Below are 26,933 nucleotides of genomic sequence, written 5' to 3'. Positions count from 1 at the left end.
GAAAAATCGCTCTGTGCTTAGCATGCGCAGTGAGGTCTCAGTTGGAGCCTGCTTGGTTTTGGGGTGGCCGCGATGCCGCTGGAGATGGAGCTGTGCCCCGGGCGGCTCATCGGAGGAGAGCACCCCTGCTTCATCATCGCCGAGATCGGGCAGAACCACCAGGGCGACCTGGAGATCGCCAAGAAGATGATCCGCGTGGCCAAGGTGGGCGGGGAGGAGGAGGAGAGGGGAAGCAGAGCTTGGTTTCTCTTTCTGCTGGGAGGAAGCACAATGGGCGTATCTGCACTGGGGAATTGATGCAGTTTGGCCTCACATTAACTGCCATGGCTCAGTGCTATGGAAGCCTGGGCTTTGATCTTTTACCATATCTTTTTGACTAGCAGCAGGAACGCCTGGCCTTTACTTGGGAAAGGAAGAGGCTCTGAAGTGGTGTCAGCGCTAAATATCTCCCTTCTGATTTGGGAAGCTAAGCTGGGTCAGCCCTGCTTTGTATTTGGATGGGAGGCCACCACATGGGTACCATGTGCTGTAAGCAGTATTTCTTTCAGAAAAAGGAATTGGTAAAACTAAATATCTCCCTTCTGATTTGGAAAGCTAAGCAGGGTCAGCCCTGGTTTGTATTTGGATGGGAAGCCACCTCCTGGATACCAAAAAGAGGAATCTGCAAAACTTTCTTATCAAATATTAAGTCAGTGGGTTGGCCAACATGCCCTCAAAGCACTAGATCCTGTCTGATCTCTGAAGCTAAGCTGGGCCAACCCTGGTTTGTATTTGGATGGGAGGCCACCACACGGATATCAGGTGCTGTAGCCTTTGTTCCCAAAAAAAGGAATCTGCAAAACTTCCTTAAGACAATGAGTTGGCCAATATGTCCTCAAAGCACTAGATCCTGTCTGATCTCTGAAGCTAAGCTGGGTCAGCTCTGGTTTGTATTTGGATGGGAGGCCACCACGTGGATACCAGGTGCTGTAGGCTGTTTCCAGAAAAGGAATCTGCAAAACTTTCTTATCAAATATTAAGTCAGTGGGTTGGCCAACTTGCCCTCAAAGCACTAGATTCAGTCTGATCTCTGAAGCTAAGCTGGGTCAGCCCTGGTTTGTATTTGGATGGGAGGCCACCACATGGATCTCAGGTGCTGTAGCCTTTGTTCCCAAAAAAGGAATCTGCAAAACTTCCTTAAGACAATGAGTTGGCCAATATGCCCTCAAAGCACTAGATCCTGTCTGATCTCTGAAGCTAAGCTGGGTCAGCCCTGGTTAGTATTTGGATGGGAGGCCACCACACCGATATCAGGTGCTGTAGGCTTTGTTCCCAAAAAAAGGAATCTGTAAAACTTCCTTAAGACAATGAGTTGGCCAATATGCCCTCAAAGCACTAGATCCTGTCTGATTCTATGAAGCTAAGCTGGGTCAGCCCTGGTTTGTATTTGGATGGAAGGCCAGCACATGGGTACCAGGTGCTGTAGGTTATGTTTCCAAAAAAAGGAATCAAGCAAAACTTCCTTGTTAAAGATGAAGTCTATGGGTTGGCCAATATGCCCTTAAAGCACTAGATCCTGTCTGAGCTCGGAAGCTAAGCTGGGTCAGCCCTGGTTAGCATTTGGATGGGAGGCCACCACATGGATACCAGGTACTGTAAGCTATGTTTAAAAAAAAAGGCATCTACAAAACTTCCTTCTCAAATATTAAGTCAATGGCCATCCAGCCTCTGTTTCTTTGGAGGCTTTTAAACAGAGGCTGGATGGCTTTCTTTCGGGGGTGCTTTGAATTTTCCTGCTTCTTGGCAGGGGGTTAGTCTCGATGGCCCATGAGGTCTCTTCCAACTCTATGATTCTATGGGTTGGCCAGTATGCCCTCAAAGCACTAGATCAGTGTTTCTCAACCTGGGGGTTGGGACCCCTGAGGGGGTCGTGAGAGGGTGTCAAAGGGGTCGCCAAAGACCATCAGAAAACATCGTATTTTCTGTTGATCATTGGGATTCTGTGTGGGAAGTTTGACCCAATTCAATTGTTGGTCGAGTTCAGAATGCTCTTTGATTGTAGGTGAACTATAAATCCCAACAACTACCCAAATGTCAAGGTCTATTTTCCCCAAGACCCCACCAGTGTTCACATTTGGGCATATGGAGTATTCGTGCCAAGTTTGGTCCAGATCCATCGTTGCATGAATCCACAGCACTCCTCTGGATATAGGTGAACTGCAACTCCCAAACTCAAGGTCAATGCTCACCAAACCCTTCCAGTGTTTTCTGTTGGTCATGGGAGTTCTGCGTGCCAAGTTCGGTTTAAATCCATCGCTAGTGGAGTTCAGAATGCTCTTTGATTATAGGTGAACTATAAATCCCAGCAATTACAACTCCCAAATTACAAAATCAATCCTCCCCTCCCACCCCCACCCCCCCAACCCCACTAGCATTCACATTTGGGCATACTGGGTATTTGTGCTCAATTTAGTCCAGTGAATGAAAATACATCCTGCATATCAGATATTTACATTACAGTTCATAACAGTAGTAAAATCACAGGTATCAAGTAGCAACTAAAACAATATTACTTTTGGGGGTCACCACAACATATGGAACTGCATTAAGGGGTCACGGCATTAGCAAGGTTGAGAACCACTGCACTAGATCCTGTCTGATCTTGGAAGCTAAGATGTGTCAGCCGTGGTTAGTTCTTGGATAAGGTGCAGTCACAAGTCACCATTGCAATACCAGTGGCACAATGTGTTAAACCCTTGTGCTGGTAGGACTGCTGACCGAAAGATCGGCAGTTCAAATCCTGGGAGTGGAATGAACTATCTGTCAGCTTCAGCTTCTCATGTGAGGACATGAGAGAAGCCTCCCACAGGATGGTAACACCTCCTGGCATCCCCTGGCCAACATCCTTCCAGATGGCCAATTCTCTCACACCAGAAGCGACTTGCATTTTCTCAAATTGTTCCTGACACAAAAAAAAACTCAGATTGTAAATTTGTGCTTATATGTTTGTCTAATTGTTAACATCAGTATTCAAGAAAATGACTATATGATGCCTTTTTAATGGTTAAATGAAATCAATTGTAAATAATACAAAAAAAAATTAAAATCATTGGTTGCACAAGACAAAATGGGAGTGGGCAATGAACCCAGTGAAGTTGACAGAATGATTAGAGAACAGCTGTTCGGGTATAGGAGGCAATTTATTCATGCTGTCTAAGAACAAAGAACAGACTAAGAAAGCCTTGAAACCAGAACTTTAATCTATCACATGTTTTGCTTTCTGCTAAAAAGAAAATAGAGAGAGAAGGACTCAATTAAATATAGCAAAAACCAAGCTCAAGGGGGAAAGTACTGGATGGAAACTATGGTTGGTCAAAAGTGGCCAATACGTTTAGTGAGTGGAAGATTTAAGTATGGGAAAAAATTGTGAATTATTAGGAAGCCCTGCGACTGAATGACTCTGGTTTTGGGATTGCTCATAGTTTAATGGCACATGCCTAGGAGTTGAAACGCCTCCCTTTCTTGCAGACGATGCCTGATTTTTATCCCTATCCCAAAACTCTGGTTACCAGAACCCTTAAATTGTTGTTGAATTATATTTTTCATAAGATCCATGGCGTATGCAGATATGGATTTAATGGTAGAAATACGCAATTTTGTAAAAGAGCCATTGACAATATTGCTTTTGAATCCCTTGCACTGAATTTAGCAAATTTCTTCCACACAGCCCTATATCCCAGAATATCAAGGCAGGAAATCCCACATTATATGAGTGTGGACTTGGATAACCCAGTTCTAAGCAAATATTGTGGGATTTTCTGCCTTGATATTCTGGGATATAGGGCTGTGTGGAAGGGCCCTCAGATAAGTCCAATGGTGGAGGATGAACGGGCCATGTGATGATATAGCCTTGTGATAGTCTTACAGTGTATTTTTTTCTCGACAGGAATGTGGAGCAGATTGTGCCAAGTTCCAAAAAAGTGAGCTCGAACACAAATTCAACAGGAAGGCATTGGAGAGGCCGTACACATCCAAACACTCGTGGGGGAAAACCTATGGCGAGCACAAGCGCCACTTGGAGTTCAGCCATGACCAGTACCGGGAACTCCAGCGCTATGCCAAAGAGATCGGCATTTTCTTTACAGCCTCAGGCATGGATGAAGTAAGTGAGATCTAGGCTGTGTCACACAGCACCTCATAGACAGACTGTTCTTCTAAGCACAGTACAACCCCTGTATCTGCAGGGGATACATTCCTGACTTTGCATGGCTCCAAGAAAATGTGGGCAATAGTAAACCTTATTGAAATGAAAACCTTCTAGCCCAGGAATACCATATGTCATGCTGGGGAACCTAAAAATATCATAGGGAAGATTTATTTTATCAGATGTGAATAAATAAACTAGCAAACATTGATTCTATAGATACAGGAGTTGTACTAAAATGCCACGTGCCTCACCAACCTCTAGATATCTTAAAAGTATTTGCTCCTCAATGATGTGGTTGTTGTTAACTCCTGTAATCCAGGAATATGCCTTTGGGGTTATTTGCACAGGGAATTAGACAAGGTAATAAAGAAATAAAGGAGCCCCTGGTGGAACAGTGGGTTAAACCCCTGTGTGATGGCACACCAGGAAGATCTAATAAGAAACCTAAATGTGTCTGGCTATTTTCCCAGTGACCATCGGTATGCCCTAATTACTATAATTCCCCCAAAATAAAACTCTATAAACAAGATTAAGTTTAACCAAATTGTTTACTAAATAATCAAGGTGAATTACAACAATGTACAAAGGTGTGAATCTGAGGTAAAAAACAACTATAATTTCTATGAGGTAAATACTCTATAAACTCTGGGGTATGTACTATCTAAACTATCTATCTATAACTATCTATAGGGCAAATACAAACTATCTATCTATAAACTCTAAGGCAAATACGGCTATAACTATTCTATGTATATGTACTATCTAATCTATCTATAAGGCAAATCTAACTATTCTATCTATGACTATCTATCTATAAGCTTTGGCAAATACGTGATTAGGATGGCCTGTTCAAATTGCTAGGCCAGACCAGACACTATCTGGCAACTATCTATAAGCTAAGACTAACAAAGAATGGGAAACGAAGTTCTATAACCAGCCCATTCTGGCTCTGAGTCAGAATGGGCTGCACCAACCGAACTCGGCCTCTAGGGGGAACCTAAGCTCTCCCCTAAACTTGGTAAAATGGAACAGTCCAACTGAGAAATAAACAGGCCGAGACATCACACTCCCCGCTCAAATTTGGAACAAATTTGCATATACAAACTATAACAAATCACTTTATACAATTACATACAATAAACTTTAAACCTTTAATAAACCACCAAGTCTGTTTAAAAGTCTTTGGTGAGTATCAGTCTTTCAGTTGGAGTCCGTCTTGATTGGAGTCTTCCTGATATGGTCATCCACACTCGGACACTCTTCTTGGGTGACACCCATAAGCCAATAGTTCCAGGAAGCACTTTGGTCCTTTAAAGCAATGTCTCATACCTTGATGTCCTCGTTGGAGTGCTGTCAAACCTATCTTCTCTGGAGTTGACTCAGGAAGCTCTGGAAAGGTGTTGTCCTTTGAAGAACCTGGGTCTGCGAGGCATTCGGAACCCGACAGCCAGCTGGAACGCAGCAACCTCCGAGCAGACGCCCCTCGGGAAATGATGTCTGCAGGTCTCTCCTCAGCGGCGACATGAATCCACCGACTTGGCTCAGCACAGGAAATGCTCTTGTTGCCATCTGGCCTATTGCTGGTATCAGGCACAGTGTTCGGCTCCAAAGGAATGGAATCCTGACAAGCTGACTCTTTAAGCAATGCCTTCTTGTGGGATGGCAATGCTGCAGGGAACACTGCCTCTGTCGCCTCAAGCTGCTCAGAATCACAATGGAATGCATGAGCACTGGACCCCAGAAAATCTGGGTTGTAGCCACTGGAACATGGAGCCTCTTTCTCAACAGTTTTGGCAAGCAGCACCTGCTGTGAGTGTGGAAGGCTAGGTGGCGTGCCAGATGTATCACTGGAGTCAAAGGCTGATCTCACTTCGTCAGGCTTATTGTCTTTAAAGGGAAGGGGAGCTATCCAGCTTCCCTCTTCCGACTGCACTCCTTTTTTGCTTGGAATGTCCAGAAGTCTTTGCTCTTCTTTGGAGAAGCTCAAATCATCACCCTTATCTTTTAAGTCTCTCTTGGGGCTTTTGAAGAAGGAGGGGTTCCAGGCCACAGATGGCATGGAAAACATTTGATTTCTTGCAGAAAACACTGCTTTTTCCCTCCCTGTGCCTTCACCCTGACCCAAAGGAGAATCACCTGAGGCTATGGTTTGGCTGGGGAAGGAATTCTGGACACAAGGTGCATTGTCCAAAAACTCCACTTTAACTTCTTTCTCAGGTTTGGGGTCAGGGAGGGACCAGTTGGCAGGAACAGGGGAACAGGTGGGGAGCATAAAGGACTGGCTCCCCGCTGTAGATTTCTGCACTTTGACAGGACTCTCATCTTCGTGAAAGACAGCTGCTGATGGCTGATGGTTAAGCTGAGATGCAGATCTTTTCCCCTCAGCATTAGGCAGATCCTCTATTGTGTTGGTATAGATGGGGCTTAGCTTTTTGGTAGTGACATCTTTGTCAGACAGGAGAAGAAATGACATCTTTGATTCGATGTCCTCCTGAGGCAGCAGCCTAACATTTTCAGGAATCAACTCATCCTGAAAAGCTTTGGCAAGAATTTTTGCCCTAACAGCAAGCTTGGCCGCTTCCTTGGCCTTTTCAGTTATATTTCTTTTGCTTTGTAAAGCTGATAACTGGGATTCCATTTCAGCTTGCTGTATGGCCTGCTTAGCTTGTATTTGAGAGAAGTCAAGCTCTTTGGCAGCCATAGCTGATTCAGCCTCTGCCTGCAAGATTTGCGCCTTGAGCTTCATCCTTTCAACTTCTTTGAAATGTTGAGCTGCCACAGAAGAAATCTTACTGTGGGAAGATGAGGCACTTTTGCTGGAATGTGAACGGTGGCTAAGTGCTCTGACACTTAGGGGACGCTGAGGGTAGAAACCCTTGCTGGACTTGGGGCTTCTAGGAGGGGATAAAGAGTAAGCCTCCCTCAGCTGAAATTCCTGAAGCTGAAACTGTGCAGCTTCAAGCACGGCATTAAATTCTCTTTCTTTACTTTGATAGTCCAATGACAATGCTTGCAGTCTTGCTTGGGCATCATCATCAGTGATGTTTGTAAGGACTTGTTGTTGCCTTTCTATACTAGTTTTCCAGAGTAAAAAACTATCCTGGAGCTCTTCTTTATGCACTGCTATTACCTCAGGGTCTCTGGAGGCTGACAAGGTGTTCATGCTATACTGCACGTGTTTCCAAGCACTTTCTGCCTTCACAATTAAATGACTTTCCCTTTCTAGCAACAGCTGTAGGGCCTTCTCTGTGGGGTGCCTAACCCTATGTGAACGGGAAATGTGTACATGTCTGTCTGCACTTCCACCAGAAAGCCCATCCATTCTTGTTGTTTGCTGGTTGCCGAGGCAACAACTCTATATGGGTGAAGAGGACTGAGTGTGAGGCAAAATGTTCACACAGCCTGCTGTCACCACCAATGCTATAACAGCAAAACAACAATTTACTGGAATAGGTTTAAGAGTATTGTAACTCCTTTTCCTCAGAAAAATGCCAGAACAGGCGCCAAAACACCTTTTCCCGCTCTTTCTACACTATCAGCACAAACCCATAGAAATCTATGTAGGCAAAATGGCTGCCGCTTCTTTTTGAGGGGACAATAAGGCTGTCACAGTTCTGATGTTTCTATAGTAGGCTTAAAGGATGAACACAAAATGGCTGCCAAACTGTAAAAAACCCCTTTTGGCGCCAAATGCCCCCTTAAGACAAATAGCAGATGCTAGCCTTGCCCCTTTCACTCTCTGACAGGAAACAAGCCTCCAATGTCTTTTAAAAGAGCAGGCAGGCAGCTTTTTTACTTTAAAAGCTGCCCCTAACTCTCCTTAATATAAAAGCATTCAATTTAGTAACACTTCACCCAAGTATTCCTATAACTTTGTTACATGTTCCAATGGAAAAGTGGAAACAGTGCCTTTTTCTCTCATACACACCCTGAGGGAGTGGGCTCTCTCTTTTCTTTGTTTCTATAAGCAATCCGAATCGGCAACAAGGCCGATCAGACTTCTAATCACTTTGAAAACAGTGCCTTTTCTTCTCTCACACCCCCTTTGCAGGGAGTGGGCTCTCTCTTATAACTTTCTATAAGCAATTTGAATCGGTTACAAGCCGATCAGGATCCTAATCACTCTGCTGGCACACCAGGAAGATCTAATAAGAAACCTAAATGTGTCTGGCTATTTTCCCAGTGACCATCGGTATGCCCTAATTACTATAATTCCCCCAAAATAAAACTCTATAAACAAGATTAAGTTTAACCAAATTGTTTACTAAATAATCAAGGTGAATTACAACAATGTACAAAGGTGTGAATCTGAGGTAAAAAACAACTATAATTTCTATGAGGTAAATACTCTATAAACTCTGGGGTATGTACTATCTAAACTATCTATCTATAACTATCTATAGGGCAAATACAAACTATCTATCTATAAACTCTAAGGCAAATACGGCTATAACTATTCTATGTATATGTACTATAATCTATCTATAAGGCAAATCTAACTATTCTATCTATGACTATCTATCTATAAGCTTTGGCAAATACGTGATTAGGATGGCCTGTTCAAATTGCTAGGCCAGACCAGACACTATCTGGCAACTATCTATAAGCTAAGACTAACAAAGAATGGGAAACGAAGTTCTATAACCAGCCCATTCTGGCTCTGAGTCAGAATGGGCTGCACCAACCGAACTCGGCCTCTAGGGGGAACCTAAGCTCTCCCCTAAACTTGGTAAAATGGAACAGTCCAACTGAGAAATAAACAGGCCGAGACATCACAGGGGTTATTTGCACAGGGAATTAGACAAGGTAATAAAGAAATAAAGGAGCCCCTGGTGGAACAGTGGGTTAAACCCCTGTGTCAGCAGGACTGTCACAGGGTCGAATTTGGGGAGAGTGCGGATGAGCTCCCTCTATCAGCTCCAGCTCCTCATGCAGGGACATGAGAGAAGCCTCCCACAAGGATGGTAAAAATATCAAAACATCCGGGCGTCCCCTGGGCAACGTCCTTGCAGACGGTCAATTCTCTCACACTAGAAGCGACTTGCATTTTCTCAAGTTGCTTCTGACACAACAAATAAAATAAAATAAAATAAAGAAATTTGTCAATATAGTTTTGTCACAGCTAGAATAATAATGGCTGAATCCTGGAAGGGTGAGAGAGAGTTATCTAATAGGGCTGGGTAACAACGGAAAAATTTGTTTCTAAACTCGTTTCGTTTTTAGGGGGTCCATTGCGTTTCGTTTTTTAAAAGAATTCCGAATTTTTCTTTAAAATTTTTTTGTTATTTACGAAATTTTGTAAATTTCGAATTGATTCATTAATGGCGGACACGATTGCGCAATACGCTAAAAAAACCTCCGAATGGGACAGGGGGAACTTCTGAAGCTTCCCTCTCCCTCTGTTGTTGACTGTTGGTGTGATAATTTATTTTTTTATCACTGATAAAACAAACAACAACTATAAAACTTGCACCAGACATACGGAAATAATAACGAAACGATTTCGAAACGATTTCGAACCAATTACGAAACAATTACGAAATAAATTGAAAAATTCATTTCGATTTTTCGTTGCTCCTGCATGGCTCAATATCGGATCGTAAGCTAATTTAAATACGAATCAATAACGAATTACAAAATTAACGAACGAACCCGCCCAGCCCTATTATCTAAGGGCCCTTCCACACAGCCATATAACCCAGAATATCAAGGCAGAAAATCCCACAATATCTGCTTTGAACTGGGTTACACATTTTCTTTACACTATTTATATTTACAGTGGGAGAATTGGCATTGAAAACTATTGTGTGTGATTATTAAATTTACAGGTGAATTGAATGTTAATTTGGAAGTTTAATTAAAAAAACCACTTCTTTTCACAGATGGCTGTGGAATTTCTACATGAACTGGATGTTCCATTTTTTAAAGTAGGATCTGGAGACACTAACAATTTCCCATACTTGGAAAAGACAGCTAAAAAAGGTACCTTTAAGGGAAGAATGAATTATTATTACCGAGTGTTGCAACTCTGATTAACACAGATACCTCATTTAGTTACAGAGGAGTAAAACAAGTTACTGTACTTGAAGAATAACTCTCCATTTCCTGTACCGAGATCAAAATAAGTCTTTAACACTATAAATGGAAAACCACCACCAAAAATACTGCTGGCTTTCCCAAGTCATGATATTTAATTATAATATTACTAACTTGGGTGCCTGGCATTGCCCAGGTTATTTGAAAAAAATGTACAAAATGCATAAGGTTGTGTGTGAACTATAACTCACATCATGACAGGTTAACCCCAATAGTAAACCTTATTGAAATGAAATTTGTTATGTTGGGCAAGTTTGCTCTAGATGCGTCATTGGTGGGGTTCAGTGTGCTCTCTGGCTGTAGGGTAAACTACGACTCCCACTATGGTGAGTCATTCCCCACAAACCCCTCCTGTAAATTGAGTTAGTTATGGGGGTTCTGTGCGCCCAGTTTGGTTCAGGTCCATCATCGGTGGAGGTCTCGGTTTCTCTTGTTGTGGGTGAACTACAACTCCCAGAAAGAAAAGTCAGTTCTCACAAGCCCCTCCTGTAATCAAATTTCAGCATATCAGGTATGCGTGCCAAGTTTGGTCCAGATACATCAGTGTTTGGGTTTACAAGGCTTTCTGGATGTAGGTGAACTACAATTCCCACAAATAAAGGTGAATTTTCCCCAAAGAGCTCCATTATTTATTTTTTTCTGGTCATGGGGCCTCTGTGTGCCAAGTTTGGTCCAATTCCATCTTTGGTGGAGTTCAGAGTGCTCATTAATTGCAGGTGAACTTTAAATCACAATATCTACAACTTCAAATTGTCCAGGCGAATTCCCCTCAAAACCCAACAATATTCAAATTTGGGCATATCAGGTATGCATGCCAAGTTTGGTTCAGATCTATCATTGTTAGGTTCATAGTGAGCTCTGGATTTAGGTGAACTACATCCTATAAATCCCTCCAAAACCCTCCAGTATTTTTTGCTGGTGATGGGGGTACCAAGTTAGTTCCAGGTCCATCATTGATGGAGTTCAGAGTGCTCTTAGATTCCAAGTGAACTATACATCGCAGTACCTATGACTCCTATAAATCATGGTGAATTCTCCCCAAACCTCTCTTGTATGTTCAGTTGCTGATCAATTCCTCTGTTTGCTGTATACCATAAAAAATAGGAAAGGGTTAAGGGAGAAGCGGTGGGTGGGGGTCATGCAAATTCCACACCAATGGAGAGAGTAAGAAACACTGGGATGTCTGTGGTGGAGGAAACACAAAAACTTGTCCCCATATGAAAGGCTTCACTTGGGTGGTGGGTAGTATTGTGTTGGTGGAGAACATTGGCTGGACTTTCGTACATGTTCATGGTGCTTGCTATAATCTGCAATGTCATTGGAGGGAGTGCCATTGGTGGCTCCTGAGTAGCGGGGGGTAATAGCAGTTTGTGGAGGTAAGAGCCTGTGTAAGTGAGCACCCCAGCTACACACATACATATTTTCACTTCTATTATGTGTATAGATGTAACATGATTTTTGTTCCTGGGTTATAAATATCATTTCCTAATTGGTTCTATCATAAAAAACATGGAAAAAGTGTATTGAACTGCAAAAACTTTGGTTTTGAGGGACATCCTGCGACACATTTTGCTATAGTTTTTCAATGACTATCTCATCGAATCTCAACCAATTCAACATAGTTTGTGGCAGCCATAAAATGAAGTTCCTGGAGTAGAACAACTACTTTCAAATTGAACACTGCACAATTAAGCAGGAGTGACACTTTCAAAACAGGAAAATAATATTTTTCAAATTTTGTTACATAGTGTAATATGCTTTGTGTTTCTGCCTCACTCTGCGTTCTGCTGGTGGTGATGACAGTAGTAGGGATATTTGTTGGAAGTTCACTTGGCAGAGAATTAATTATTGCTATTTTAGAAAAACTGAAGATAGTGTTGGTTTTCCCTTCTAGGCCGCCCAATGGTGATTTCCAGTGGGATGCAGTCCATGAGCACAATGCAGCAAGTTTACAATCTGGTGAAGCCCATCAACCCAAACTTCTGTTTCCTGCAATGCACAAGTGCTTACCCTCTTCATCCTGAAGACGTCAACCTTCGTATCATAACGGTCAGTGAAGGACGGGGACATTGTAGCAGTTGCCCTACGCTAATGCCCTTGTTTCTGCTTTCCCTTATTAAGCAACACATATAAGGACCATATCTCTCTTTCTGAAACTATCAGAACATTAAGTTTTCCTGAAGCAAGTTCCTCTCTGTCTCACCACTGTCTAAGGCTCCTTCGGAGGTAACATGACCTTTTTGGTGGCTGCTCCCAACTCTGGAACTCCCTCCCAAGAGAGACCAAGATGGCCTCATCCCTGCTGGCCCTTTCTGGGCTCCTTGGGATGTTACGATTGGGATTTTGGAGTTGTTTTGGAATTTTAATGTAATGGTTTCAATAATTTTAAGTGATTTATTATTTTTAAAGTTTTATATTTGTGTTTCAATGCACTCATTTTGTTTTAACTGAGTACATTAAAATGTAAATATAAAATGTATATTCATATTATTTTAATTAGGAGCCCCCGCTGACACAACGGGTTAAACCACTGTGCTGCTGAACTTGCTGACCGAAAGGTCGGCGGTTTGAATCCAGGGAGCGGGGTGAGCTCCCGCTGTTAGCCCCAGCTTCTGCCAACCTAACAGTTTGAAAACATGCAAATGGGAGTAGATCAATAGGTATTTATTTATTTATTATATTTATATACCGCCCCTCTCAACCCGGAGGTGACTCAAGACATTTTCCACAGGAAGGTAACAGTGCTCCATGCAGTCATGCCAGCCACATGACCTTGAAGGCGTCTACGGACAAGGCCGTCTCTTTGGCTTAGAAATGGAGATGAGTACCACCCCCCAGAACTGGACACAACTAGACTTAATGTCAAGGGGAAACCTTTACCTTTTATTGTTTTAATTAGCATTGTTTATGCTTATTGCCTTGAAACTCTATATCTAAAGAAAAACAGGGTAAAAATAAACAAACATCAAGGGAAGCTGGACTGGTTCCCCTAATAGTAAACACAGGCTGACATACTGCCCATGTACTGGTAGCCAGAGAAATAGGACCACAAGCACAGCAGGCATCGTGGAAGTAAGATGGTTGTGCCTGCTTGTGCTCATTACTTTTGCTTGACCTCAGAAAAAGTGCAACTGTTAATGTATGTCAACCAATAATATTCAGACAAGAGTCTTAAGTTTTGCCCGTGGCTCTTTATTTCCCCCCCCCCCCCATTGAGTTTACAGAGTTTCAAGTCGTGACAGTAGGATGATTAATGTGAATAATAAACGCAACAGAACCATTTCGTATTGTGCTGCAACAGCTGTTTTCTCTCTTATTTGTCAATAAATTGGCAATCCATTGTCACCTCTTTCCATTCTTCTCTCTTTTAGAAATATCAGTCAGTCTTCCCAGATATTCCTATTGGCTATTCGGGCCATGAGACAGGTATAGCCATTTCTGTTGCAGCTGTGGCAATGGGAGCTAAAGTGCTGGAGCGCCACATTACTCTGGACAAGACCTGGAAAGGAAGTGACCATCAGGCTTCCCTGGAGCCCAGTGAACTGGCAGAGCTTGTGAAAAGCATCCGCATGGTGGAGAAGGCTATGGGGTCAACAGTCAAGCAGCTCTTGCCCTGTGAAGTTGCCTGCAATGAGAAGGTAACTGCTCTTGTGGAACATTTAAGATGAATTAAGTCGTCCCTCCATGCTGCCCTAAAGTGGCAGACACATGCATATGAAGGCCTTTCCCTGATGGCAATAACCTCCATAGGCATGTGCCTGCCACTTGAAATAAGGAGTAGGCCTAGCCTTAGTCAGTTGATGGACCATTCCAGTATTTTAGGCATCTGGTTCCAGAGAATGGTTTGAAAATAAATGATAAGAGGTGGGAATCAGTACCCACATGGGAATCCCGTGTATTGCATGCCATCATGAGCTCATAGGAAGAAATTCAGGCTATAAAGCAGTGGTTCTCAACCTTCCTAATGTTGTGACCCCTTAATACAGTTCCTCATGTTGTGGTGACCCCCAACCATAACCCTAACATTATGAATCGCCATGTAAATAATGATCTGCAGGATGTATTTTCATTCACTGGAGCAAATTTGGTACAAATACCTGGTATGCCCAAATTTGAATACTGGTGTGGTTGGCTGGGGGATTGACTTTGTCATTTGGGAGTTGTAGTTGCTGGGATTTATAGTTAACATGTAAACAAAGAGCATTCTGAACCCTACCAACAATGGAATTGAACCAAAGTTGGCACAGAGAATGCCCATGATCAACAGAAAATACTGGGTTTGGTGGGCATTGACCTTGAGTTTGGGAGTTGTAGTTCGCCTACATCCAGAGAGCACTGTGGGCTCAAACAATGATGGATCTGGACCAAACTTGGCACGGATACGCAATATGCCCAAATGTGAACACTGATGGGGTTTGGGGAAATATACTTTGACATTTGGAAGTTGTAGATACTGGGATTTATAGTTCACCTACAATCAAGGAGCGTTCTAAATCCCACCAATGATAGAATTGGGCCAAACTTCCCACACAGAACCCCCATGACTAACAGAAAATACTGTGTTTTCTGATGGTCTTTGGCGACCCCTCTGACACCCCTTCGCGACCCCCTCAGGGGTCCCGACCCCCAGGTTGAGAAACACTGCTATAAAGAATCTAGTTAGTGTAACTCGACAGTCATGGCTTTATTTTTGCTCATCCAAGTGCTCAAACTTGTACTCTGCATTTGGCAGCAGGATCTGTGTTCTGCATTTCAAGAGGCAAAAGTACCATATTTCATTGCATTAATAGTCACATTTTGAATCCTTTTTTAGTAAGGATTTTTATCGGTTTTATATGGTTTTTATATTATTTGCGAAATGTTTTTAATTGTATTTTATGTTGTTGCGGGCATCGAATTGTGCCGATTGAAAACCGCCTTAAGTCACCTTCGGGCTGAGCAAGGCGGTATGTAAATATGGTAAACAAACAAACAAACAAACAAACAAATTAAATAAATTAAAAGGGATGCAACTAATGTGGTGAAAAAAAATCTCCCCGATTCTCTAGTTTCTGGGTTTTAAAAAAAAAATAAACTGCATTACTTCTGAAATATGTTTGTTTATTTCTTTAAACTGCCTTGCCTTGGAGGAAGAAAGATTCACTAAAAAAATGAGGCCGACCAGATCTTAAATTGCATCTTGCATCATTCCTAACCCAAATAGCTATCAGTAAAATGATGGGAAGCACAGCAATATCTTGAGGCCATGTGTTTCCCCATACTGTAAACATACAGGTCTTTCTCTACTATTCAGGTCTATCTTGATTCCCAGGAACCATTTGTGGGCTCTATAGGGCAGAACTACCACTCTTTGATCTAACCTTGATATTTTCTTTCTCTAGTTGGGAAAATCTGTAATCGCCAAAGTCCGGATCCCAGAAGGCACAGTGCTCACTCTGGACATGCTGACGGTCAAAGTGGGGGAACCCAAAGGATACCCTCCAGAAGACATCTTTGACTTGGTTGGAAAGAAAGTCAAGGTGACTATTGAGGAAGACGACACCATCATCGAAGATGCCATTGAAAATCATGTGAAAAAAGTGAAATGCTAGTCGCGACTGTATGGGAAAGGGGTTTTTATGGAAAATGATGCAGTAATATATGGAAATGGTTGTGCTAAGGCATCAAGAAGCTTGGAAAAGTGATCCATGCTGGGCCGTCTCTTCCTGGCAAGAAAAAGTGCTAATACAAAAATGCAATCCTGCTCACTTGCAATAGAAGTCCTTTGGACATTTTGAACAAGGGAGTTTCATTGCAAGTGAGCAAGGTTGCATTTCTTTTAGGAGCATCAGATTGTCTTTATTGATGAAAAATCTTAAACAGTCAGCCCTTCACATTCAGTGGGTTTAGGGGCACATGGACCCATGTGAAAGTAAACAACCACAAAGAAAGAAATTGCTGTTGTTGTTTTTTTACCTGAAGGAACACTTTTCAAGGAATTTTTGGATCTTCCAACATGACTCCATGATCAATTTCTAGCAGAAGCAGATCATAGACTCTTATTGGAAAACCTGGAAATTCCTATAAAGTTGTTACCTAGACACCTCTAAGCCTTTCAACATAACTGGAAACAACTGCCCAAAATTTCACAATGGAGGTCTAGAGATTCCTAGTGAGAACATGTTAATCATATCCACAAAAGTCAAACACGCACACATCAAGCGTTGAATGTATAGTCCTTCAGGCTGCATATTTCCTAACTACTTTGCAATGGCTGCCTTTGTTGAGATAGAAGAGGTGAAATAGTGATTGCCTCTACACTGGGCATTATGTACTCTTTTGAGTTTCTAGCGTTCAATTCAGCTCAAATAAAGATAAGCATCAGGATTTTTTTTTATCGTGTCAGACGTGACTTGAGAACATCCTGCAAGTTGCTTCTGGTGTGAGAGAATTGGGCATCTACAGAGCCATTGCCCAGGGAATGCCAGGATGAGTTACCATCCTGCTGGGAGGCTTCTCTCATGTCCCCACAAGCTAGAGCTGACAGACAGGAGCTCATTGTGTCTCACGGATTTGAACCGGCAACTTTCAGGTCAGCAACCCAACCTTCAGATCAGTAGTCCAGCCAGCACAAGGGTTTAACTAGAGTAAACAGAGGGCCAGGTCACAATCCCTCAAACTGTTGGAGGGCCGGATTATAATTTGAAAAAAAAATGAATGAATTCCTTTACACACTGCACATATCTTATTTGTAGTGCAAAAAACACTTTAAAACAATACAATAATTAAAATGAACAATTTTGACACGCACTTATTAGTATTTCAGTAGGAAGTATGGGCCTGTTTTGGCTGATAGGATTGTTGTTGTTGTTGTGTGCTTTCAAGTTGTTTCAGACTTAGGTTGACCCAGAGTGAGGGCCGGGTAAATTACTTTGGAGGGCTGTATCCAGCCCCTGGGCCTTAGATGAGGACCCCTGGTTTAACCCATTGTGCCACTGCGATGAAAGTTAAGGGACTGCTTGTGCCAGTTGGAAATGAGCCTTGGGACTTGTGCTTCTTTTGGACAAACTTCTACATCTCCGTTATTAAGTTCTTGTTTCCCATCTCCATTGGAATTTGGCTAAAAAGAAAACAATAAAATGCATGCAAGCTGAACATCAAATTATCAAAGGGCTATATATGTGGTCAGTATTATAAGTGGTGCTTCCAGACACAAGCTTAGAAAGTGGTTTTTAAAAAGTGGTTGTAATTGCAAGGACCATAAAAGCAGTTGATGTTTTAAAAGGGTCACTTTTCCTAGGATCATGTTCAATTGCTTGGAAAAACAATACCTGAATGTTAGGCCATACACTCCATTACTATAAAATTGCCCAAAAGTTATTGTTGCAGTGCAAAGAATGATGCTATCACTTGTCAAGTTGTAGAAGAAATGTAATGTCTTCATTATTGGCTAAAGGAGTCCATTATGAATAATTTATTTGCAACTAGTTATTGTGCAGATCTGATTTAGGCCTCCACATACAGGATGTGCCAAAAATCATGCCCTCTTAAGCCATTTAGATGATCTAAAGCAGTGGTTCTCAACCTGTGGGTCCCCAGATGTTTTGGCCTTCAACCCCAGGAATCCTAACAGCTGGTAAACACCTGGTGACCCATAGGTTGAGAACCACTGAGCTAAAGGGAGCCATTGTGTACGAATTTTGTGAGAAAATGTTACTTGGGGTTTTCCAAAGGAAAATGTTTAGGAAAAAATAGCAGCCACTGTGAACATTCAATTTATATAATACATTGTCAGTGGAGCATGACTTTTGGCACACCATGTATTGCTCTTTAAAATACATGGCTCCAGTTTAAACTATCTCAAAGTGTGGGAGACTGTTGTGAAACTAAGACTCAGGCCCCTTCCACACAGCCCTATATCCCAGAATATCAAGGCAGAAAATCCCACAATATCTGGATTGAACTGGGTTATCAGAGTCCACACTCAGATAATGTGGGATTTTCTGCCTTGATATTCTGGGATATAGGGCTGTGTGGAAGGGCCCTAAGAAAAGGTCATGATGAAGGAAACCTTTCATGTTGTAGGAAGGTAGGTTGATAGAGAACACTTTAATAGCACTCCTTGGACATTTGCAGCCTCTTGTTTTACTATGAGTTAGATATGCAAACTCTAAATTGGTTAACAGAAACGTAATGATTAGGCAACAAGCGGCTGGGTTTACTGCTGGGGAAATACTTAGATTGGGATGTAGGTAAAACTTCTATACATTTTCTTAATTGTAAAATTCCTGTGATTCATGATTTAGATTTTTTTCTTGCAGTTTTAATGATGTTTAAATACTCCTGCCTCAAACTTGATGATTTTGAACAATGAAGGGGTATGCTTGTGCTTGAAATTAGTTTTAAGTACAGCACTATACACTAGTTGTGTTATCAGGACTATGTTAGCTCGTCAGTCTTTTTCCTGGATCCCTCTAACTTGACTTTACTTTTGTGTAAACATCTATGTGCATAAAGCCTGTAGTATATCATACAATGGAGCCCCTGGTGGCACAGTTGGTTAAACCGCTGAGCTGCTAAACTTGTTGTCCAAAAGGTTGAAATCCAGGGAGCGGTGTGAGCTCCCGCTGTCAGCCCCAGCTTCTGCCGACCTAGCAGTTCGAAAACATGCAAATGTGAGTAGATCAATAGGTACTGCTCCGATTGAGAAGTAACAGCGCTCCATGCAGTCATGCTGGCCACATGACCTTGGAGGTGTCTATGGACAACGCTGGCTCTTTGGCTTGGAAATGGAGATGAGCACCAACACCCAGAGTGAGACACAACTGGACTTAATGTCAGGGGAAAACATTTACCTTATACCATACAATAAATCCACTGTAGAATCCAAGAACACGGCTTTGCCCTACATGTTGTGGGTTATGTACAGTATAGGCAAATGTGTTGTCCCAGTAGGTGGAGATCACAGGAAGAGCCAACACAGTCCCAATCTCTCAACTGTGTTTGATTGAATATCTGCACAAATGTGCCATTCTGCTAATGCTTGCCTTAAAAAATGAAAAACAATTAGATTTTTTTTACAAAAATGAAAACACAATAAAATCTGTCTGGTTTTCTTTTCTGAAGTTGGTATTCATGGAAATAACATTGTATTTTTCTGCTTCTGCTTCTTCTAAAGTCAGAGGAAAATCCTAAGAGCTCACTTGTTATTACAATGGACCATTCTTGCCCAGCTAAAGTTTGAGAAGTTCTGTGGGTCTTTCCATCATAGTAGAGCCTTACCAAGGACAAAGCCTAGAAAGAAAGATTTTTAAGACAGAAAGGTTATGCTTACTACAAGAAAAAAGAGACACAACCTGTGTTGTCGCACCCAAGCTTTTTTAAATGTCTTTAGTGTTAATTTGTCCTGACTTTTTATCAGCTTGGGGATGCTGAATTGCCTTTCTGCTTGAGCAAGGAACCCTACAGAATCCATGTCTATGGTATTGCTTTCAAGAAACAATAATGATTTATTAATTGGTCTTGGGCCTATGTCCACCCAAGCACTATCTTGATTTCCCCACAACAAAGTCCATACTTTTGAAGGTAACTGATTGATGGCTGAGGATAATTCTGGAGGTGAAGAGCAGATGAAAGTTTCCCTTGTTCACTTTCTCTGGTAGAGTGGCCTCTGGGGCATCCAGTGTTTAAGGTGGTCAGGCCGGAGGCTGAGAAAGCAAATCCCTCCTATTGATGCTTGCATCTCACTGAAGGTGCTGGAAACTCCACTACTTACTTACTTAGGCAATCCCTCGTTGTCCGAGTAGGATTGTCTTCCAAGTTTGGTGTCCTGGTGGTGGGTATGTAGGTGACTATGGAGCCCTATTCTTCACCTGCATCTTCTCCCACAGTGAGGGCATTGGTTTCCAGATGGAAGGCGGTCCCGGTCGGGGTTGGCTTGACACGCCTTCCTCTTGGCATGTTTCTTTCGCTTTCCATTCATGCCTCTACAGCACTGCAGGTCACAGCTGACCTCCAGCTGGAGCACTCAAGGGCCAGGCCTTCCCAGTTCTCAGTGTCTATGCCAGAGTTTTTAAGGTTGGCTTTGAGCCCATCTTTAAATCTCTTTTGCTGCCCACCAACATTCTATTTTCCGTTCTTGAGTTCGGAGTAGACCAACTGCTTTGGGAGACGGTGGCTGGGCATCCTGACTTGACTGGTCCAGCGGAGTTGATGGTGGAGGTCCATCACTTCAGTGCTGGTGATCTTTTGCTTCTTCCAGCACACTGACATTTTTCCACTGTCCTCCCAAGAGATTTGCAGGATTTTTCAGAGGGAGCGCTGATGGAATCGTTCTAGGCGTTGCCTGTAGATAGTCCACGTCTCACAGGCGTATAGCAGAGTTGGGAAGACAATAGCTTTATAAACAAGCACCTTGGTATCCCTACGGATGTCCCAGTCCTCAAACACTGTCTGCACAAACTCCACAGACTGTCACTGACAAGAGGTAGGTTAGTATAGCTGGATGAGTTCCTAGATTAGTTAGTTAGTTATTGACTTGAAATTGCTTGTCCAAGCCTGGATCTCACAGGGACCAACTACAGACACGGCTTGCTTCCAAAATTCCCTGATAGTAACAATCCTGAACTAAAGATAGCTCTCTTTCCCCAGGCAAAGGACAGGGCCAACTTATTGGTTCAAACCAGGAAGGGTTTTCTTAAGCTCCACCCTCGTAAAACTAACAGATAAGTAAGTATTATCAAACTGTGGTTGAGGCAGCCTAACAAAAGTAGCTAGGACTTCTGGAGTTCTATCACACCACCCATTTATCAACCAGAGGGCCAAACTTAGTTTTAGAAGTGTTGGCCAGGAGGTGGTTGGCAGGGCCAAAGGAAAAAGGGTGGAACTAAAAATATCACCACACTATGTAACACGATTTTCGGTCCTGGGTTATAAAAGTTATTTCCTCGTTGGTTCTATCATAAAAACATTGGGAAAGTTTATTAAAAGTTTCAAAATGGCACATGAAAGGTTAAAAAAAAGTTTCTGGAGTCTACCAACTACCATGTAGCCATACAGCCCAAAAAAACCTACAACAACCCAGTGATTCCAGCCATGAAAACCTTTGACAATATACCAACTACTTTCAAAGGAAGTACCACACAATTAAACAGAAAAATAATACTTTCAAACCAGGAACAGAACATTTTTTCAAATTTTGGAGCTGAGGAGCCTTCTAATCAAGGTGAAAGAAGAAAGCGCAAAAGCTGGGTTACAGCTAAGCATAACAAAAACCAAGATTATGGCAACAAGAATGATTGACAACTGGAAAATATAGGGAGAAAATGTGGAGGCCGTGACAGACTTCGTATATCTAGGTGCAAAGATTACTGCAGATGCAGACTGTGGCCAGGAAATCAGAAGACGCTTACTTCTTGGGAGGAGACCAATGTCCAATCTCGATAAAATAGTAAAGAGTAGAGACATCAGACTGGCAACAAAGATCCGCCTAGTCAAAGCCATGGTATTCCCTGTAGTAACCTACGGATGTGAGAGCTGGACCTTAGGGAAGGCTGAGCGAAGGAAGATAGATGCTTTTGAACTGTGGTGTTGGAGGAAAGTTCTGAGAGTGCCTTGGACTGCGAGAAGATCCAACCAGTCCATCCTCCAGGGAATAAAGCCCGACTGCTCATTGGAGGGAAGGATACTAGAGACAAAGTTGAAGTACTCTGGCCCTTTTTATTGAGACCTCCATCTCTTAGCTATTACTTTGGAAAAGACCATGGCTTTTATTGATGAGGGAAACAGTCCTGCATCCTTGAAGCTGTAGTTGTGTGACTTCACATTATTTCCAACTTATGGTAATCCTAAGGTTCTCTTGGTGTTTTATTTTGAAGATTGTTTCAATTTGCTTTCCTCCAAAGCTGGGAGAGAATACATTGCTCAAGTGTTTCTCTTGAAATGTTTTTATTTGTGGGGGCGGGGATGGGCAAACAAGGTGACAATTTCAATGTCGGAAGCCAGAAATACATGCAATTCTTCTAGTAAAGTTGTCAGCAAAGGGGAAAAATGCATTTCCACTAATGGTGCATTTGAAAGGGTGAAAAGTTCTTTGTGAAATAAGCCGAAATAAGCATAATTTTCTCAAAGCAGCTGTCTGAGGGGTTCATTTATCAAATGGAGAAAATTATAAAATATATGAGGTTTTGCATATTCATTATGGACTTTGCTTTAGAAAGCCAGATAAGACTAATGGTAAAATAAATCACTTTGTATCCATAAAAAAAATGAAGTACTTTGGCCACATCATGAGGAGACAGCAAAGCCTAGAGAAGGCTGGGGAAAGTGGAAGGCAAAAGGAAGAGGGGCCGACCAAGGGCAAGATGGATGGATGGCATCCTTGAAGTGGCTGGACTGACCTTGAAGGAGCTGGGGGTGGTCCATGAGGTCAAGAAGAGTCAGAGACGAATGAACAACAACAAGTGACACAGCCCAGCTGATGAGTTGGACTACATGTTCTTTCCAGTTGCTCTTATACTTCTCTCATCTCACTGAAAACACAGAAGGAAATTGCAGCCCATACAGAATCATTCATTAGTCACTTCGTAGGCAATAAAATAGACACTTTCCAAGGCACACAGGACAACTTTACTTTGTTTGTCATTTGCTTAATTCAATAATTTTATTACCGTGAGCTCCTGTTTGTCCAGGATATCAAACATACACTGAGAGCACCAACCCTTTTTCCAAATAATTATGTAAGCACAAGAAGAGGAGTTGAGCAAATCTCCATAAATTTCACTAATAGCATTTGACAGCTCTTCAAAGTCAAGATGGATCTTGCCCTCCCCCCCCCCCCCCCAAACACATGCACTGTGCTTCACATTATTTAATTTACCCTCTGTCATAATTGAGGGAGTGGGCTGCAAATTGTGCTGCAGAAAACATGGCACAGCAGGTAAGGAAACAAATGCGTGTTTCTACCACAAGGCACAAAGTAGCTGCACGCAATAACATCCTGTGAAAACTTACTAATAGCACATGGGGTGCAGACCCAAAATTAATAAGAACATGAACCCTGGCCTTGTCTTACTCAACTGCTGAATAAGCTTAGCCTGTCTTGCATAAATCTGCCCACATGAAGCAGGTGAATGTAGCAGTGAATGAGACATGTAGAATAATCATAGGATGTCTCAAACCTACACCTGTTAATAGACTCTTTAAGCAAGCTAGCATTCCCACCGCCCCCCGACATGCAGTGGGAAGTTGCTGCCAATTGCAAGAGATATAAGGTTGAACACTGTGAAAGCCACCCACTGCATGGCTATCAGCCTCCTCCTAGTAGACTTAAATCAAGGGAAAGTTTCATGAGAACCACTACTCCTCTAAATGTCCCTCCAGCAACAGCAAGAGTATCCCTCTGGGCAGCTAAACCAGGAAATCCCAACTGTATGGCCCTTCCACGAGTGTCTTCCTCCAGGGGCAATCCAAGAATGGTCAACTTGGAAGTCCCTAAACAGACTCAGAAGTGGAGTTGGCAGATCAAAAGACAATCTGGCAAAATAACACGACCTAGAAGAATCCTCCACCTTGTGCAACTGTGGAGCAGAACAAACAACTCGGCATCTGTATGCTTGCCCACAATGCCCTGTCTCGTGCACATAGGGAGAACTATTTAAAGCTACAGACAATGCAGTCACTGTTGCCCGTTTTTGGTCCCTTTATTTTATCAGTTTTTAAACTTATTTAAATTAGCATATATTGCTAATTATTTAAATTAGCTTATATTGGTAATTATTTAAATTAGCATATATTGCTAAATATGGAGTTGTCTGTGACACAAAATAAATAAAACCACAAGGCCTTGGTCAGACTCACTGTTTCACAGACAACTCCTTAATTAGCAATATATGCTGATCCTTCAGGGCTGAAAAAAATAACTTCGTAAAAGTACTTTTCATACACTCAAAAGTGACAATAGCAAAATTGTCCTGACTGTACCTGTCTTTATAATTCCTCAAGTTAGGTGACCAAGGTAAGAGTCAAAAATTATAAACAATTTCATCCATTGCTCCCTTTTCTCTCCTTGTTTTTGCATTCTGCATTAAGTGAAAATTACTCCCTATGTCACTACTGTAATTTATTCTAGCATTTATAGGGCACAAATTGTTAGCAATTATGCCAGTATCAAGAGACTTGGATAAAAATAAAGGGAATATTATTGAGGTGGATGCGGACAGAAAAGTGCTCCATGCTCAATCAGATTTTAAAAAGCTCAATGGGGAAAACAGCAATAAAACCACTCAAATGCCTGCAAGCATGCAGGATTTGGAGTGCAAAAGCATAAATAAAAATGTCACTGGCATTCAAATTGCTTAAATACCTGCAAGCGCACAGATTTCACAGCATGAAAACATAAATAATAGCTCTATTGCTGTTCAAACTGCTCAAATATTATACTAGCAAGTATCCAGGCGTCCGAGTGAAAACATAAGTAAAAGTGCTATTGCTGTTCACTTGGACATTGAAAGATTAGAGATTGGGGTGGCAGAACCACTGAACAGGCTGCAAAACCAATATTGAGAAAGATGTTTATGGTGTCTAGTGAGAGCAACACAGAAGAAGGTCCTTATTAGTGCTCAAATTCAAAAGTGGCAGTGGTAAGATCTTAATCATTACTGACTAAGAAGGATAGAAAGAATAAAAGTAAATACAAAATAAAGACAAAAGTCTTACTGACTCACTCTGTTCCAAGGGAAAAAGAGAATCCCTGGAAGTTAAGTGTATTCAAGTCACCATCTTGAGTATATCAAGTAAAAAGTGGGCGCCAGAAACAATATTATACGAAAGCTGACTGGCACAATCAGGGGATCACAACCAGACACAGTGAAGACATCTGCCTTTGCGCTATGCTACTCTGCTGCTGAGTATGCATGCCTAGTGTGGAACACATCTCACCACACTAAAACAGTAGATGTGGCTCTTAATGAGACATGCCACATTATCACAGGGGAGAAATTATACACCCTACACCACTGGAGAAATTATACTGTTTAGCCGGTATTGCACCACCTGACATCTGCCGGGAAGTAGCAACCAATAGTGAAAGGACCAAGGCAGTGACATCTCCAGTCCATCTCCTGTTTGGGTATCAGCCAGCACGCCAATGACTTAAAACAAGAAACAGCTTTCTAAGATCTACAGAGACATTCGCTGGAACACCTCAGCAAGCAAGAGTCCAAAAGTGGCAGGCTAAAACTCAGAACCTCAAATAATGGCTGATACCAAATGAGAGACCCCCTCCTGGACACACTGGGCGATTTGGAAGGTACTGAACAGACTGCGCTCTGGCACCACCAGAGCGAACCTTAAGAAATGGAGTTACAAAGTGGAGTCTATGACATGCGAGTGTGGAGAAGAGCAAACCACAGACCACTTATTACAATGCAACCTGAGCCCTGCCACATGCACAATGGAGGACCTTCTTATAGCAACACTAGAGGCACTGGTCAAAGGATATTTAATGGAGGTCTATGGGTTGTTGTAGGATTTTTGGGCTGTATGGCCATGTTCTAGAAGCATTCTCTCCTGACATTTTGCCTGCATCTATGCAAGCATCCTCAGAGGTTGTGAGGTCTGTTGGAAACTGGAAGCCTAAATATTTGTGGAGTGAAATGTATTAATTAATTATAACTACAACAACATTCTTTATTAGCAGAGTTTCAGGATGTGTTCTCTCACATTTTGACCTTTGAGGTGCGATGAATGGATTGAATGAATTGTATGTTTGAGGTCTGGCTGGGCCTATAAAGGTCTAGCAAGGCTGCAGACACCATACAAAAAGTTTTTTTTTTAAAAAAAAGGGATCCTGAAAATGACATTATGGAGAAGAAAAGGAGGTGCAGAATTTGTATTGTCGAAGGTTTTCACCTCACTACTTCTCAGGATGCTTGCCACAGATGCAGGCGAAACGTCAGGAGAGAATGCCTCTAGAACATGGCCATATAACCCGAAAAACCTACAAAACCCAGGTGTAGAATTCATTAACTGTGACAGGAAAAGTGCTAATGAGAAAACTGCTGAACTGAGGAGAACTCTGGCTGCAAACAACACATGTTTACATAGTCAAGGACAATAACTCTTCAAGTTAAAGAAGTGAAACAACCTATCTGTTCCGGAATTGATAAGGCTCCAGAAGTTATCTAAACAACCAAATAATCTGGCTGTGTGCCAGATCTGCGAGGAATGCATTTGAACACCTGCCTCCTTCCAAGAAGCCTTATCAACTGAGTGAAGGATGGTGAGTATGAATGAGTGAATGTATGGATTATGAGTGAATTTTAGAGTATGTTCTGTGTAATCAATATATAGCTATTTCAAAACCTCTGTGCCTACTTCTTTCTCTAAACATGCTTGAGATACTCTGTCCTACTGAAAACAGATTAAAGAACATTTTAAGGTTCAAAACGTATGACAAATGGACTTTCTGCATCTTTGCCTCACCACACCAAGGAGTGTCCATTGGTCCCTCGAAGGGTGGAGCAATCTCGAAAAAGTCAAGGTCTGCATGCACTTTCTTCCTCTGTAACCTGTAATAGAGCTTATAATGTATACTTCCTTGGAAGGCTGGAAAGCCCACAAAGAATGTATTTCAATACAGAGCAGTTGGCTACGTTCCCCACATCAATGTCTT

General features: G+C 42.1%; 1 protein-coding gene across 1 annotated transcript; it reads left to right on the top strand.

Moving 5' to 3' along the window:
* Positions 1-19,386, top strand: NANS (N-acetylneuraminate synthase). The gene is made up of 6 exons (XM_060763738.2): positions 1-204; positions 3,926-4,141; positions 10,069-10,168; positions 12,177-12,331; positions 13,654-13,920; positions 15,664-19,386. The coding sequence occupies exons 1-6, from the start codon at positions 73-75 to the stop codon at positions 15,871-15,873; spliced, it is 1,080 nt and encodes a 359-aa protein (XP_060619721.2). The 5' UTR covers positions 1-72; the 3' UTR covers positions 15,874-19,386.
* The last annotated feature ends 7,547 nt before the right edge of the window (positions 19,387-26,933 follow it).

Source organism: Anolis sagrei, chromosome 2 (genome assembly GCF_037176765.1).
Source record: "Anolis sagrei isolate rAnoSag1 chromosome 2, rAnoSag1.mat, whole genome shotgun sequence".
NCBI classification, from domain to species: domain Eukaryota; kingdom Metazoa; phylum Chordata; class Lepidosauria; order Squamata; family Dactyloidae; genus Anolis; species Anolis sagrei.
This window is presented reverse-complemented; position numbering and strand designations above follow the sequence as displayed.